General features: G+C 37.9%; 1 protein-coding gene across 2 annotated transcripts; it reads right to left on the reverse strand.

Moving 5' to 3' along the window:
- Positions 1-220: 220 nt before the first annotated feature.
- BNIP2 (BCL2 interacting protein 2) lies at positions 221-17,090 on the reverse strand. 2 transcript variants are annotated; one of them, XM_008504664.2, is made up of 14 exons: positions 16,964-17,090; positions 14,942-15,078; positions 14,342-14,472; positions 13,575-13,642; positions 12,706-12,873; positions 10,858-11,034; positions 10,150-10,252; positions 9,731-9,862; positions 9,046-9,132; positions 8,372-8,470; positions 7,178-7,213; positions 4,912-4,956; positions 4,224-4,325; positions 221-839 (listed from the first exon to the last, which is right to left on the reverse strand). In XM_008504664.2, exons 3-13 carry the CDS (start codon positions 14,389-14,391, stop codon positions 4,247-4,249), a joined length of 1,044 nt encoding a protein of 347 aa, XP_008502886.2. In that variant the 5' UTR covers positions 14,392-14,472; positions 14,942-15,078; positions 16,964-17,090; the 3' UTR covers positions 221-839; positions 4,224-4,246. The 2 variants fall into 2 exon arrangements, with proteins under 2 accessions (XP_008502886.2, XP_030312747.1); XM_030456887.1 differs by lacking the exons at positions 221-839; positions 4,224-4,325; positions 7,178-7,213 and having other exon boundaries at positions 4,355-4,956; positions 16,964-17,086.
- Positions 17,091-17,972: the final 882 nt, after the last annotated feature.

A 17,972-nucleotide genomic window follows, 5' to 3' on the forward strand; every position in this document is an offset into this window, starting at 1 on the left:
AACCTGCACCAGACTGCCACGTCTTAGAAATACTCAACTCCAAAACTATCTTCGAAATGATTATTACACTGCACTGGGACTAGCGAACTGGCACCTATAGGTTTTGGGGACCAAGTTAAAATTTCATGTTTTCAAAAGGTGATGCATACAATGGCAACAGACTTGTTACCAACACATTCCTAAGCAGTAAAAGAAAAGATTCAGACCTCTTCCAAAGGTGTTTATTGCACATAACATTTATTTTTTTTTCTAAATAAAAAGTTTCCCATAAATATTAACAGCTAGCACATTCAGAAATGTGTTACATCACAATACTCTATGACACCTTGCAAGACAGAGAACAGAAGCTCATTTTAAAAGGATAACATTCTTAAGAGGTAGGTGAAGAGTCTTGTACTTATGTAATTTTATATTAAAGGGCCAAAGGAAAATAGTCACATTTGTGAAGAATATTATATACTTTTAAGCCAGTTATATCCTCAATGATTTACAATCTATGTTTTTACCATGACTACTGCAGCTTTTCATAAACACTGCACATTCCCTGTATCACACATTTCCCATTTACTAACAGACAATATTTTAACCCTTCTATTCACTTTCCAGCTCACAGAACACCATACTACTTGGGCTTTTCTTTCTTGAGATGACCAATTATAAAGCACTGCAAACTAAGCATCTGTCCTCCATGAGTTTTTTTTTGTAGTTGCTAACCTGGAATTTCATGTCATAAACATTAACTAGCAGCTCAGCAAGCTAGAGTAAGAAGAAGTATGGTAAGATAAGGACTTGACTTTCCAAAACCACTCCAGTAGCTTCTCCTCAAATCTTTTTCAAAACTGGAAAAAAAAAATAGATCAGTATGTTTAAATCAGAGTAACCTGGGCAGTCCAAATAAATACCTAGCTGAACAAAGAATGGCTTTAATTTCACTGACCTCAGTCATGCTTGAAGGGAATGATAAAAAACTGACACGACTGTACCCTCTTCACAAATGCCTCTTTTCCTCCCGTTAATGAAACATAGGGAACAAAATACAATAAGGGAAACAATGTAGTTCAGCTCACAACTTTGAAGCTAAGAAAGCTGAGAAACCTGTCACTTGGAGTACAAATACTTAAATATTCCTTCTATTTCAGCATGCTACCCTGACTAAAACCAGGTATCCTTAAAAAGTATAATTATTAAAGCACTTATTTCAAGCATCTCTGACAAACAGTGAAACAAATCCTCTAGAGAATGACCTGCATCCACAAGGATTGGGCAAGAATTTTCACTGAAAGCTTTTTAAGACTTCCACAGTTACAAAAAGCATGCAAGCTATTATCCCTCTCCCCCCTTCTCCTCATATGAGACTCTCTGAGGGAGACTGGAATGACCTGAGAATTAAAGTCACTGCCAAAGACAACAGCTTTAGATGAGAGATGCATTTAAGCCACCTTCCTACAAAATATTGTATAACTCCATAGAATACAGACAAAAATTTGACACTGGGAAGAAATACACTTTCCACCAAGAAACTTTTTGAAGAAAGTGCCTGTTCACATTGCAGAGCCACTCTTTTCTGTTAACTACAGACATTTCAGTAGGTGACATCAGTGAAGCTGACCTATGGCTACGCACCAATGCCACTCTCCTTCCTGTAACAAACCCTGAGGTCGTTTCACAACAGATTCCATTACCACCAACACATAATCTAACTTTGAAGACAGACACAAATTACCTGTTGAAATACATGAAGCTGTCATTAGAGCATTTATGTGTACCAGGCAAACTTGCTGAAACATGTTAACAAATACAAGCTGTATACCAATTGTGTGCAAATCAGGGTATAACTACTGTTTCTCAGTACAAAGTCTCTCACAGCAAGTAGTACTATTCCTCACTTTTTCACTGAAAATAAAGGGAAAAAATATGCATTGTTAAGGGAAAGCTTACATATTATTCTGACTAGGTCTAAGCTTTCTGGAACCCAAAATTCTCCCTTTCAGCATCTCAGAATCTCAACAACTGCAGCTGCTTCACCACTAACTCCTGATACATTCCTCTCCATTACTTTCTAACAGAACATGGCTTTGCCATACTACACAGAACAGCAACAACATTCAAGAAATCTAGAATCCACTCACGTCAGTTTTTAATGACACTTTCTGCAAAATATCTTTGCCACTTCTGAACACTTATCTTGTTGTATAAATCAATTTACAAAATGCCACATCCACACACAGAGGCCACTGGCCCAAACATCTCTATTTCAGCTCCACACAGTAATAACAAAACACAACTAACAGCTTATTCCCACATAGATGTGTATAAAATAGAAACTATTCAGACCTCCAAATCAAAGGTAAATAATCATTCATGGAATAATCTTTTCTTTAGAGGGCTCAAACTGTATTTTAGCAATCTAAGTTTTACTTCAGAAGGAAGTGCCATTGAAAGGCCAGTTCCTCAAAATATTGTCAGTAAGGTTTTGAAATAACTTACTAAAGTATGACACTCCAACTTACTCATGTTTTAAAATCTTAAGATATATTAAATTACTTCACAGATTTTTTTTTTAAAAAGATAACTTTCACAAAAAGTTACACATTTGTGTTCAAGATAACTTTGGGACCTCTTTGCTTTTTGTAAACATCCAACTCACCATTAAATGATGAGGTGCAAAAGGTCAGAGGGGAATAATTCTTTAGCACACCTCTCAAGCTGTGTATCTTTAGGGACAGAAGAACTGTTGTGCTGTATATTAACTCACAAGAACTTACACTAGAAGAGTAAACCATTAGGTAAGCAAATACACATTTCCCAAAGAAATAATACTACTGCAACATGAAACTGCAGAAACACTCAGCCACCAGAAGAGACAAGAGTAACAATGCCAACATTTGGTAACACAGCCTATAGAGGACTGGCTACTCTATACTGCACTATATACATAGGAAGCATAGGACACATGGAAGTACAATCCTCTAAGAATACAATTTCACTGTGAAAAATACTTAAATTAGGAAACATTTGAAGCAAGATGATCAGAATGCTTTGCATCTAGCTTAGGACCCACAAAGAATCAGTAAAAATCAGGAAGGTTTCCAGGTTTGCATGTTTATAGGCACTGCACCGTGAAAGTATCACAAGTAACTAAGCTGTTAAGTGTGGAACTGAATGGAACTTTACATTCATCTGGATCAACACTGAAACTGAAGCAGGAGATAAGACTCCCCCCAAAATGCCAGTTCAAATTTGTGTTCTGCCTTCAGAGCAGATCCAAACCTGACAAAGCAGGTGCAAGGCAACTTGAAATTAGCCTTGCCTTATGAAGGAAAACACCCTGCATATTATCTCTGAACATGTGATAGAGAAACTACTATAAAAAACACCTAGATCTTGTGATGAAAGTCCCTGAGTTGCAGACAAACTCCCAGAGACATAGGCAATTTGCCCTCAACTGACATGAATATGTTCTCAATGGTCTATAGACATAATCTGAAAGAGTGGATTAATTGGTAGTAAGTCTTGACCATGGAACTTTGTCAACTGCTATTTAACAGTGTCAGGTAGTAATCTAGGTTGAAAATAACCTTTTTAATAAGATAATGGTGTAACACTAACTTTTAATATAATTGAGAACAATATTTTTAGCATGACAAAGTTGTGAGCACAACAGAAACTGAAAGTGAAGATTTAATATATTTGCTACAATAGTATAGTGCTCAATTCCTGAATTTATTTGCATGCACCTGTCCTTACAGGGAAATAGCAATGAGTAGCCAACAACATTACAAACTTTTGCAGCATATCAACCAGTGCATCATTGTTGCCCTGATAAACCTATTAACACTTGTATGTCCAAGAACATCTCTTACAGACACAAGTTTCCTACAGTTGTGGGGAGAAAAAAAAAATCATTTAATCACTTTGTTGTTAAACTAAATTAGTGCTGGAATCATGTGCCAACTATAAAGCTTTAAAAATGGGTATTTCATCTTTACAGATGACACAGGTAGCCTAACACTGCCCATACCTCTGCAAACAACTGATATTATAGCTAGAGTATCTATGTAACTCACAAGATCTGAGTATGACCAGAGCTCCAACTTGTGACAACAGATAATCATCCAGCAAGAACTGCAATGACTTCATTCCCTACTGGTAGCTGAGATAGCCTTAATAAATGCAAACAACATAAATTTGCAACTTAAATTAAGAAAGGTCTGACATCTTACCAGCCATTTAAGCAGTTCAGCTTCTATGGTGGATTAGACTTAAATCTTTTGGCCAACAGACCAAATTCACAGAACTTGCAGTTCTGTATTCTGGAAAATAGACTAAAAGACACCAAAGCTCAAGCCCACTCTAGTGAGGTAAATGAGTATTGCTTGTATTTTAGGCATGTGATCAAAGATCTCCACACTTGTGAAAGACTACATTATGTGACTGTTAATATCCAAACAAATTAAGGTTTCTGTGACAACAAAGAAATGCACTTGACCATTTACAGCAAAACAGATTTATACAATAACAAGTAATTTATGGCCTTGTCTACCTGCAAATGAATTCCTTCAACAGGTACACACAATATATTGCTCAGTCATAAAAATATATATTATCTCTTTCCTTTAACATTTAGGAATATAAATATTTTACTGAAGAACATGCATCATTTAGATAAACAATTGCAAGAACATCCTCTGAAAACATATATATAGCAGTATAAAATGATTACATAAACACAGCTATTAACTTCAAGACAAACCAATACAGCAGTAAGCAGTCAATTGTGTGCTAGTCCAAAGAAAATAAGCACCTTTTGCAATGGGTTATATAACATAAACACACAGAGAATGTAAATGGAGAAAAAATAGCATCTTTCCATCTGCATATTCTTCAGTCTTGTTTGGGGTCCAAACTTACTGTTCACTTTTCTGTTCTTGTTTTCCATTCATCTCTTGGTCAACTCTGCTTAGCAAAGAAAGCAGTAAAAGTAAAAATATTTAAAAAGTAGTGAAGTTTGATAGCTCACATATCAAGCAAGAATTATTATTCTTAACACTAAAATACAAAGCTTTTACATGGCAAAAGTTAAGTTTTAGTAAATAAATAAAGATTATTATTGAATGAAGTCACAACAATGCTTTAAAAAAAACAATCTGTTTTCCTACCTCCCCCTGTATTCAAATTGTTAAGAAATCATTTAAATAACTGCAGCATTTATAAGGAAGCATTTGAAAAGTGCACATGATGTCTGACTACAGAAGAAGAAAAAAGGCAGATTCTGTGCTTTTATTAATAAATGCAAGCAGGAATACAAGTTTACAGGTAACAAGGCAATACACTTGAGCACTACCACTTTGATGAATTCATACACTGTAGAATAAGCATGTTATTTCATGTTACAATAAATAAGCCAAGAAGATAACAGCACCAGCTGAATCAACAAAGTTTAGTGGGTTCTTGACTGCCATACTTGTACTATTTTTAACTAGTTTTAGCAGGAAAAATTCACCATATTGCTGTTAAAACTATTTATGGGCTTTTTTTTTTTTTATCTGCCTTGGGACTAGCAAACAAAATTTTGCATTGCAGAAGCTAGTGGATGGTTGACACTCCTGCCACAAGATTTATTTTTCCCCTTTAACAGCAAAAGCAAGTTGTCTTAAATACCTCTTCTAGAAAATAAGTTGTGCATGGAGGTAAATTAATTTGAAAACCAAAAGCAGAGAGACTAAGGGAAAGTTTGCCTAACAACCAAATTCTTTATCCTATCTGTCCAGTCTCTCTAACTATAACCAGCTGCTTTTTCAAAACGATCAGCAAGGAGAGCTATTCTAAGCCATGAACCCATTAAAAGAGGAGACCATTTGAAAAATTTTTTTTATAACTGTAAAGAATCAAAAAAGTCTAGAGCAATATTGCCAACAAGCAACAGTCTGGTCAAATAGCTCTTCACCTGCACAGTACTGTGCAACTGATCCCTGTCCTCACTGTAGCATATCTTAGGAAGGAATGTTTTGATAGAACTTCCAGGACTAATCACAGAAACTGTAAGAATACATGGTAACCCATACAGATACATGGTAAGCTATACAGAAAGACACAGCAGTCAATATAGATCTATATATCACATTCATTACATCGGTTTGAATGTCCCAGGTTTATACCCCTGAATATAAAGGGCCATGAAATGTAACTGGGTCAAATAATGCACACTGGGGAGGGGAAAAGAAAAAAAACAAATCAAACAGAACTGTTGCTTAGTATGTTCTGAAAGGGATTCTTAAAATTTTACAGGCTTATTACTTCAGTTTACACACTGAAAGATTATCAGTGAACTGTACAAATTTATAGAGAATAGTCAATATTTGTCTCTAGCTTTACCTGCTAACTTTCAGAAATAATTTAGATTCCTTTTATTTTAACCTGTGTCCCTCTCTCCGTCCAATGCCAGTTTAGACAAGCCTTCCTCAGTAGTTGGAAGAGTAATTTAAGAAGGAGTTAGTAGCAGAACCTTTCATTACATTTATTAATGGTAGAGTGAAAAATAATGTATCCATTAAAAACAATTACTCAGCTGAAGGAATAGCTTGAGTAGTTAGAGCAGGAGACTGAAAATTAACAAAACTAAAATCTATTGTTCATTAGCAAGGAACATAGGCACTGCAAATACAAACAGCACTAAAAAATACTAATTTAGATTGCATCTGTGCAAGTTAATAACTAAAAAGGCAGTGAATACCCAAATCACAAAATACAAGATTCCATATTAGAACATTTTCCAGAGTTATTTTGCTGCTGATGCATAGCTACAGCTTAGCACCTAAGCCAGCTCTTCAAACATCACTTCCTGTTAGAAACAGTGAAACTTTACTGATTCATACAGATGTAATACTTTTGCCTCTTGAAGATTCAGTTGAGAATCCACATATCCCCTTAAAAGTGAGCATCTCACATAAAAGAGCAATAGAGACTCTTCACAGACATGTTTTAGCATTCAGGGAGCATTTTAGGTGATACACTGTGCTTGCAGACAGTGTAGTCACTTTCATGCATAAAACCATTGTCTCCAGTGCATGTTTATATTTACAAATGCTTATTCCTTTATGCAAGCCAATCAACTGGTAGTTAGTTGCAGTGCAAAATGTTTTATCTATATGCAACCCTAATCAAAATATGAATATACCTTTTCTGTTTCTTTCTAAACTTTTCTTCTTCATACCTTGGTGAGGAAAAGTTTGGTTTCAGTAAATATAACACATGAAGGCCAAATTCAACAGTAGCTGCAAACTGGCATTAGTGTCAAAACAGTTTTTAGAAACATACAGTTTTAAAACTGATAAAATTAATAAATATATTGTACCTCCAACATCTATAAGCACTAAAGGAGAAGCATTAAGATTTAGTTACTGTGACAAAACATGAATTCAATACAACTTCTTTCACAGTAATAACATGTAGCACTTAAAGGCTTTATTCATTAACCGTTTAAAGCCAGATCTAAACATCCACAGACATCAGAATTAACTGTAAGTCAATCAACTTCAGCTTTTGCAGAACAGTTAAAAGTTCATTAATACAGAAAGGAGTATTTCAGGACCTAGAATGACAGTCTGTATTTTTCATAACACATCCTTCCAAAAGCCCCACTAAAGGAAAAAAAAATACTCTGAAGATGGCACAAGGTTGTTTTATGTATTATGTCTTTCCTCCCTGCCCCAAGAAAATGGCATTTTCTCTGTTGTATAAGAATTTAAATTGAGCAATTGATACTAGCTAGACATTTACTGCAATAACCAGCCAGGAGCAGTGGGGATTTGTGGATTTGTCCAACATGGCTGTGCCCTTTTGTCAACACAGTGAGACAATGCCACCTTTCCTTGGAGTTCCCAGATTGTGATTACCTATAGTGATGCACACTCCATAGGTTTTGTGTGTTATATCCTCTACTAGGCTGATCAGTTTATCAGAATTATTAGTAGTTTCATGAGGCTTAAAAACCCAGTTCCTGGTTGCTGCACTATTACAGCACCCAAAATGCTATTGACAAATTTATCATATTTGAAAGCAGAGTTGTACTGACATTAAAAAGAGTATTTATAGCTAGAGGGAAGGAAGAGGATAAAGCCAAGGACATTAATTACAGAGGGCATTATCTCTGAAAAACCCCATACATTAACATTTTGACTACACTACTGCATACCAAACTGAAGTTAGCCATGTAGTCAAACATGAATGCTCCTCTTAGAGCTAGCAATGATGCAAGGTAAATGAAATTTTATTAAATGCAAAGTATTACATTCAAACCATTAACTGAATACGATATATACCAGTTCTAAAACATGATCAGTGTAGAACATGTTTGAATAATAAAACGTACTGTTTTATGCATTCGGGGATGCCAACGTATTCCATGGGGATGAGTTCAGCTAGTTCTGCCAGGGTAAAGACATACCTAATTTTTTGGCTGAATTTTGAGCTGCGGAAGAACAAACGCAGGGTACAGTTACAACCTAAACATTTTTCAGTAGGTCAACATTAAAATAGTTTCTGAAGCTTAAAGTACATGGCTGTTAGGACTTGTTTCTAAAAAGAAAGTAGCTTCCAGAGTATTGAAGGGACTCGAGCATAGACCCTACGAGGAGAGGCTGAGAGAACTGGGGTTGTTCAGCCTAAAGAAGAGGCGGCTCAGGGGAGACCTCATCGCTCTCTACAACTACCTGAAAGGAGGGTGTAGCCAGGTGGGGGTTGGGCTCTTTTACCAAACAACTTTCAACAAGACAAGAGGGCATGGACTTAAGTTGTGCCAGGGGAAGTTTAGGTTAGATATTAGAAAGAATTTCTTTACGGAAAGAGTGATCCGTCATTGGAATGGGCTGCCCACTGAAGTGGTGGATTCTCCGTCCCTGGAGATATTTAAAAAAAGACTGGATGTGGTACTCAGTGCCATGGTCTAGCAACCGCAACGGTGGTTCAAGGGTTGGACTCGATGATCTCTGAGGTCCCTTCCAACCCAGCCAATTCTATGATTCTATGATTCTATGATTCTATTACCTGATAAAAGGTTTTGTGATGGCCAGAAGTGTCCTGATGAACCAAGAAGGATGAACTATGATTAATGATTTCAGATTTTTCCTCAACCTGGAAGATTAAAACAGTGGACATAATTACCAGAACAAAAAGGCAGCATGACAAGAAGACTTTTATTAACATATAAAGGGCATGTTTTTGCAAGTACAACTATTATATAAACCCAGGATTCCAACATTGTTATTAGAAATTACCATCTGTCAGAAGAAAAAAATGCCGTACAACTGAACAGTCAAACTTCAATATATAAAGTAGTAGTCTAACAATAATGACAAGGGGAATAACATGCCAAAGAGAAGTCTCCCTGAATCTTCTTACACACCTAATGATGAAGTGGCTCACTATGGACCTCCTTTTGTTACCTTATCATATTAATACGGGAAGTTTTAAGGATATACTACGTGATAACAGTATTCAGCATTCTAACACTATTATTTTCATATTGCAAAAAACAAAACAGTAAAAAAACCCCACAAAAACTCAGGCGTGCCTTTAGCATTATTCCACATTGTCTAGCCTAGGAAGAGGTTTTCAATGCACAAGGCAATTTGCTTATTTAAATCTTAACCACATTAAAAAGCAGTTTGTCCTAAATATGTCTATCACCGAGCATATGAATATTTTAAGAAAACACTGCAGAACTCCTTACCTTCTATCAATTTGCTGGTAACATTTCCTAAGCCAGCCTAAACTTGGCATTTTTCTTCGTGTCGTTGCCCCATTCAGGTAAACTATCATATAGTTCTCTGCTACTAACAGCTCTAAAGTGCCAATTACATACCTGCAGGGACAAGTAAAGAGAACTTGCAAGTGAACATCTGTAAATACTAACGTTATTACTAATAGTGCTCAAATATATTTAAAAACAATAGAACTGGCAGCTGCTCTGAACAACATCTAATAATTTTTCTTTCACCTGGAAGGAGATCTAGTTGCTTTTCTATTTATTACCCTCCCCTCATATGAAATATAAAAAGCTTTATTACAGAGGGAGAAGTAATTTCCCTGACATTAAAAGCCTAAGTTTTACAATGTGAAATAAAGTATTCAGAGCAGATGATGACTTACTTAAATAGATTGTCCATTAGGTATCTGTAGTTAGGTTGGCTGCTTTCAGGCATAAAGCAAACAGCAAACACAACAATGGCATTTAACCCATCACCATAATAACCTAAAAAGAAAGAAAAAGCAGCAGTAGTTACAAAGGTTACTACCTTTACACAAAGTCAAGTAAGCTCGTTCATTATTCATCTTAGAGATTTACAAACATCTATGCTCCATGGGTAGATTAATACAACTACAAAGAAAATTAATCAACATTTCTTTTTCAATTTCTCTCTTAAAGAAATAGCTGAAGTTGATGTAAAAAAAATACGCTGTACCTACAATCAGCATCTCTATATAGTACCTCAGTATATTTAGTAACATTTTATACAGTGAACTTTTCTTCCAATCTAAACTCCCACAGTCTGTGGGACAGAGTCATTAAACTGAATTACGCCTTCTCAGATCTACAGTTAATGCCTTCAGTACTCAAAAATTATACTGCTAGTACTGACACTGTAGAATAGAAGTCTATCCTATTACATAGTTTCATCTGAACATGTGTACCCTTAGCTTGATTGGAAAAAAATATGACATCAACCACATGCCTTTATACTGCAACAAATGAATCATCACCTGAGCCTTTATGCCCAAAGCTCTTCCTGTGCCACCCCAACTCAGATTACAGAAGTAGTTCCTCAACAGTTCCCCTAAACACATCTGAATCCTTACCACCATGACTGATAACTTTTTTATATGGTTCAATTGCCTTCATGTCCACCCTATGGTCCTGTTCTCCGATCCTAAACATTCGCCAGCGTCGACCATCGTCTTTCTCCTCTGCCTCAGTGTATTCAGGAAGTGATCCTTTCCTAATTACATCAGTAGTTTTTGGTTTTGGAAGATCATCTGCCAAAGTTAAAACACATTCAAGATCCATCATGAATACTATGTACAGTGATAATCACTTAAAGCACAGGTTAACCACTTTGCCATCTGATCTAATTTCATATTTTTCAGCCAGTCAGACCTATCAGTTACTGACAGAATCCCTTTGGCTATTTCAAGACTAGGGTCTCATGGGAGCCTCATTTTATCAAAATAATCTGTGCTGGCAGTTATTCACCTGACTGTAATTTTCTGTGTTAAAGTAGATGATAAATTTCCATTCATGTAAGAAACCTACTTAACAGGAGCCTTTCAGAACACAGAACTTCAAGAATTTCACCAGAACAGACAAAGTGGTTAACTCTGATGAGAATTACACAAGGTGCTTGATCACAGATTTACATAAAAGCATGATTTAAAACATTGACAGTACCTGGCAAGCAGACATGCAGGCAAATCTATTAGAAATTAAATCTAATTCACATGTGTGCAATCAATATACATGAAATTTATGCTGACAGCAATCTGTAAAACAATTTACTCCAATGAAATTATGATTCTTGACAGTGTTGCACAGACCTTACCCAAAGCGAGAAAAACCTACTGCAAGTTAGTTGTCTGTTTCCAAGATAAAGCTGTTAATTGAAACTATCCTTCCAGGAAAATGAAGGCAGCAGCATTAAAGGAAGAAAAGACAGAAATCCCTTTCAGCCACTTTTAAAAACAAGGCACAAACATCTGGAACATTTCCTTTGCATCATGGCAATACTAACCCTTAAAAACAAATTCTTCTTCCCTAAATGATGGAAATCCTTTTCACAGGTAAGCCCAGTCTCTGTTATGAACCTGCAGTATGTCTTTAGCCATTTAAAACAAATCCTTAATATAAAGTTTTTCTTTCTCCATTTATGAGCTATCTTTGAATGAAGAACAGGTCATATGTCATACTTAATAATTAAACTAGAGCTTGCTATTTAATCAAGGATCAAAATTATTTTGTTGACAGAATGAAATAAAAGTAATAACTCAGTTTACATGTTCACTTGGTAAGAGACATTCTTTAGATGTGAATTTTCACATTAGCTGAAGATTCCAACTGTTTGACCAAGACATCTGTTCCAGGCTTATATAAAGAGCCTAAAACCACAATTAAAATGTAAGTTTAAAACTTGTACTTTAACTCCTACACAGAACAGTTCTGCCTCAAATAAGATTTGTTAGAGGCTTCAGGTTTTGCCTGTAAGATCAAGTGTCTCTAATTACTTAAAACTAAGATCACTAAGTGTGACTATAGCCAGAATTTCTTAACACAAAGCAGAGGCTCTTCTGCCACTTCCAGTTAATGCAGGAAACATGAAAATACGAAGGCTACTGACCTTTTGCCATTCTTACCACAGTAAGATACGAGATCAGGCGTTACTCAGTATTTTTTAAAATACCATTTAGGCCTCCTAAAATACAAAGGCTTGCAATTCATCAGCTTCTGACTAGCTTATCTGTAATCTACATCCTCTCATATGACTCACCTCCATTTAGAACTGACATACAGTACATGTAATAGACTTTTGATTTTTTTCCCCAAGGTTGGTTCTTAAAAGCATTCAGTAACAGAGGATTTTCAAAAAATTGGGAGTCTTAAAGGTGATAGTGGCATTTACCTCGAGTGTCAGACAAAAATAACAAAATACTTACCTTCCCATTCAAACTCATTGCTGTTTTCTGATGGAGTGTCTAAATCATCCAAGTCTATCTCTCCACTCTCATCCAAGTCATCAGACAAAACAGATTCCTCACTGTGATCCAAAGTTAAGCTAATATCTGGAGCCATTAGTTTCTTCCTTGCTTTGGTTTCATTAACCTCTGTTTAAGAAAGCCAATTGTTTATTTCAAAAGCTAAAGCAGGTTTGGATAAGCATGCTAACAAAACAGAAGAGTGCAGTGCTTCCTCAGAGTGCATATCATTTAAACCATTATCTTGGGAATAAGAAGTAAACACGGGGTGAAAATAACAGCTTTGAGACACAGGGCAAATACTTGTGAGATTTAGACAGCAGTTGAAAGCACAGAATAAAATAAAATTACTCATCCAACACTGGAAGTGCTGCAACTAAGACAGACATTTACAATGTACAAGGACCTCAAAACCTCTGTATTATTTCACCTCTGACCATTCAGACAGAACACGTTCTTGAAAGGCTACAAAGATCTGAAATTTAGAGAAAACTAAGGTAGACCCTGATGCAAAGAAGCCAAATAATGAACCAAGATTTTAAGACAGGCCAGGAAGTGAGCATGATAATTAATTTTTGTAATAATTAATTTTTGTCTGGTATCATCAGGACAGCTCTCTTCACATGGAGGATGAAGAGTCTCATTTATTCCAGAACCTTCTTTCTAGACAAGATGTTCATAATGTCCCTGTAGAACACTGTTTCCTCAAACCTGACTTCAAAATAAACCAAACCATATCAAAAAACCCAAAAACAAACCCAAACAGTGGAGCTTTGTAACAGCCATCTAAGTAGGAAGCAGTCAGCTGGACTGGAGGGGAATGTTCTTACCAGCTTCACTATCTGCTCCAGATGCAGCCAATATATCTGACTCAACAGGATCATCCTCTGGCAGGGGCCTGGTGCACAAAGCAGTAAAATAGACAGCTAAATGCCAAATATTTAGATTTATACACTGCTAAAGAAACCACTGTGGGTTAATACTCAGCTATAGGTACTTATCGCCTAAGTTCCAAAGTAGCAGAAAATGTCTTTACAGCATTCAAGTGACCATATTTTGAGGTGGCAAACACTGGTTGCTACTAATGTGTGCCATCCTCAAGAGGAGTTGGCATATTGCTTGAGAAAATTTGACATCAAATACATTACAGAAGTAGTTTTGTCATGTTATTATAGAATGCCTCTGAAGTCAGCTGTTTAGTTTCTACACAGACTCATTAATCACTAAGTCTTAATTGTTAAAATTTTTGCTCAGAAGTGTTGCTTAATGAAGCTCTTGGGCTTTCAGACAGTGCTAATAATAATATGCAGACAATGTACTTGCAAAAGGTTACCACAAACAAACACAAACAAAGCCAAACCTAACACCAGAAACTTCAACAGTGGCATTCCTCTATTACTTCACTTACACATGAACATGAAGTGATTCCCTTCCAAACCATAAAGAAACATGCCACAAAACCTTTTCAAAACTACTATTTTAATAAAAATCACTTCCAGATTATTACTGAATGTTAGTTTACCAAGAAGATAAAGAGGTAGCTTACTCTGAATGTTCTGTATCTGATTTAAGTTACATTAAATAAAAAAATAAAAACCTTGGAAAATCTTCATCTTGCCATTCCTCCTTAAACTCAACACCTTCCATTCTCCAGCCAACCTGAACTCCTAATCAGAACTCCTGAGCAGCCAGAACCTTTTGTCTTCAGGACAGTGCATTTAAGAGGAGCTGTAGGAACACAAAGAAGATGCTACTTCAATACTATTGTAATTCCCATACTTGCAACACATTCTTTCACTTATCACCAAGTTGAAGCCTTATGCAAGAAAAACAAAGGGGAGAAAAAAGGCAGTAAAAGGTTTATGGTTGCTTCCTTTTTTTAATACAAAAATCACTTATATTTTATAATACCATAACTTAGGTTAAGAGGCTCTTGAAGCCCACTATCCTGTTTAAGCAGAATTAACTTCTCAGTTAAAATCAAGGCACTGAGCAACCTCATCTATCACACAGAATGACACCAGTATACCAAGCTGCAAGTAACTTGCCTGCTCTCTAGATTCTATAGCTGATATCAAGTATTAGTATATTTTTTGAGGAAAAAACCCAGATGGTCAGATTTAAAATATAATCTAATTACTAATAAAATAGCAAACTTTTTAAAGATAAATATTTCAAAAGATTTTGGAGAACTCACCGTGTGATGTGCAAGTCTAGCTGGTTTTTTTCAGGTTCACCCATCACCAGCAACAAGGAAATCCCAATGATGGAACACAAAAAACCATTCTGCTGATACCCAAGTCCAAGCCAGTCGAAACTTTGGCTGCACGGTCTCTAAAGATTGGCAGAACAAGAACACTTAGCAATGAAGATATTAAGAAAATCAACACTAATCAAAATAGGAAACTGAATAACATTTTACAATGAAAGAAGCAGTCAACACAGAACACACAAAAAAAATCAAAGTTAAATTGCAATCATACTTCTACTTTGGGCAGAGACAATTTACTTTTCACATGGCTGGAAAAAAACAAGTTAGACTTACTGTTCTGTAGGACCACCTTTCACAACAAATCTCAATTTCTCTTCTCCTGACCTGATCACAACCAAAGACTGATTTTAAAGCATCCTTCAGTGCTTAAAGCTACACTAGACAAGCCGATTAATAATTAAAAAAAATTGAATTTCTGATTTATTTTTTTTTTTGTAAAACCACAGTACCAGAAGCAAATTAGATGCTAGTGACCAAAATTTTAATTATTTTACAGACATTTCGCTGCTTTCCTCATCCAGGAACTTGAAACAAAATTGCTAGAAGGTAGCAACCTTGTTCCTCATTAGGGTCAGACCCTCCTTGTTTGAACTGTTCAGCCCCTGCACATCTCAGCTGATGGCAGTGTGTGCCTGTGAGCATGATCTCCAAGAAGCTGCCCCCAGCAACCTACCTCCTAGCTCTCTGTCTTTCTTTTTGTCCTTTTTAACTAACATGCTGTCTGGGATAGTTTCTTGCTGCATGAATCATATGACTTTGCTCGTGAAACATGTAGTCTCTTTCATTAATTTGCTGATACTCTCAGCATACAGTCTCTCTTGGGTACTAACCTGCTGAGTGATTGCAACAAGAAATTTTAAATATTTGCTTGAAGATAAGAACATATTTTAATTAGTATAAGTGACTATGCACATAGCTCTTCATGCTTTTGTTTCAGGACAGCGAGGTGAGGAATGAGAAGTTTCACAAGGTATCCTACACATAGCCAAGAGCTCACTGTAAGCAGACATTAAACAAACAAACAAAAAAAGTAAAGTGATTTTATTCTTAAGGGACAGATTTAAAAATAAAGAAAAGTGACAGAGAAAAAGAAAACAAACCATCACACAAACCCACCCTATCCTTGTGGTGGTGGCTCTAAGGTATTACTTTTGAGCTTGCCTGTACTGCATTTATAATATAGTTTAAACAAAACAGTTTAAAGTATGCTTTTTTCCATGACTTGAACAGTTTTCTCACCATGCCTTTGAAGAATACCAACCAAACTTCATTAATTTCAGCTGTACAGCATTTCAGTGCAGAGCAACATAAGACAGTGAATGAATGAAACTGAATCAATGAGATTCATTTAAATGTAAAATACTAATTCACAAGACAACAGTCAAAAGGGACTTCTACTGCGTCTAAATATAACCAACATTCCTTTGTGATATATGGATAAATATAAATATAAATGGATATGCATAAATATGCATACAGGTTAACAGGAAATACCTACTCATTATAATAGCCGTTTATACGGAAGGACCCAAATAAAAGTCGCCAAGGAGCAACTCCAACTTCCGCAGCAAAGCTCTGTGCCCTGCATTTGCTAAACCGACACCGGAAAAAACGCTGTTGCGCTGAACCCCCGCTCCTTGTTCAGAGAATAAGAGAAACGGGGGCAAAAAACTCTCCGGAACTGACGGCCCGGGGCCCGCCGGCTCAGCAGTGAACGCAAGGCCGAGGCCTGCACTTCCCGGTGACTTCCCCGTCGGGGCTCGCAGCTCTTCCCGCTGGCAGCGCCCACCGGCAGCCGCTCGGGAGACGGCGCTCCGGGCAGAGGAAGCCGCCGCTTCTGGGGACCCCAGGACAGCAGCAACCGCCCCCCCCTCGCAGCGCCCGACAGCTCCTCACGGAACCACCCTGCGCCTGCACAGCCCGGTCGGGTCACAGCTCCCGACTCACCGTTATATCACCTCACCCGCAATGGTACCGGGTGGGAGAGGAGCAGGGCCCGGGCCGCACCGAACAGAACCGAACCAAACAGAACCTTTGCCGCCTCCGCGGGAGGGTCCCACTGCGCCGCGCGCCGCTGCTCACCCGGAAGCGCATAGGCCGCCAGGATCACGTGACACCCCCCTCTCCGCGGGGGCGGGCGCAAACCAACGCCACGCCCGCGCGGCAGTAGGCGCGTGTGTCCTTTCTTCTCTCGCGTGCGCGGGTCGCGTGAGGCGTCGGTTGTGAGGGCTCGCGCCGCTCTGAGGGCTGCGGCGGGAACGGCGGCTACGCCGTCCTTCCCCTTCTCTTCCCCCTCCTCTCTCCCCTTCCGCCCCTTCCGCCCCTTCCGCCCCTTCCGTCTTTTTTCTTTTCTCCTCTCCGCCTTTTCCCTTCCCTGAGGCCGGGGCTCACCGCTCACACTCCTGTGAGCGATGAGGAGGCGTCCTGCGGCCCGAGCAGCCCTGAGGTACCGGCGTTGCTGCTGTCCCCGAGCTCCGGCAGCTCTCGCCCCAGCTGCCCGGGACCGCCGTTTGTCACAGGAATGTTAAACCGAGAGGTCGAGTCCTGGGCCGTGACAAATGGAACAGAACGGAAAATGCAAAATCTGCTCACTGGGCTCTGCGTAATGAACTGATGTGCTGTGCCTGGGACCGTGGCCTCAGGTGCCCAGCAGAGCGTGAGATGAATGTCAGAAACGAGGGGAACCCGCTCCATGAGGAAAAAGAGGACAGGTTGTGTCAGTATTACACACTGGCGAGGCAGCAGTAGTGGAATTATTGAGGAAAAAAGCTGAATCTCCACATCATTTGAAACTACAGCTTCTGCAGTAGTATAAATATGGCATCTGAAACACAGTCCTTCATGACATAATGTAGTAACTCTGCTTTTTCATGACAGGAGCACAGGAGGTTAGCTAAATCTCATTCCCATCTTTCTCACATACCTAAGAATGGTAACAGTAGTCAGCGTTAATGGG

This window comes from Calypte anna, chromosome 10, assembly GCF_003957555.1.
Source record: "Calypte anna isolate BGI_N300 chromosome 10, bCalAnn1_v1.p, whole genome shotgun sequence".
Classification (NCBI taxonomy): Eukaryota; Metazoa; Chordata; class Aves; order Apodiformes; family Trochilidae; genus Calypte; species Calypte anna.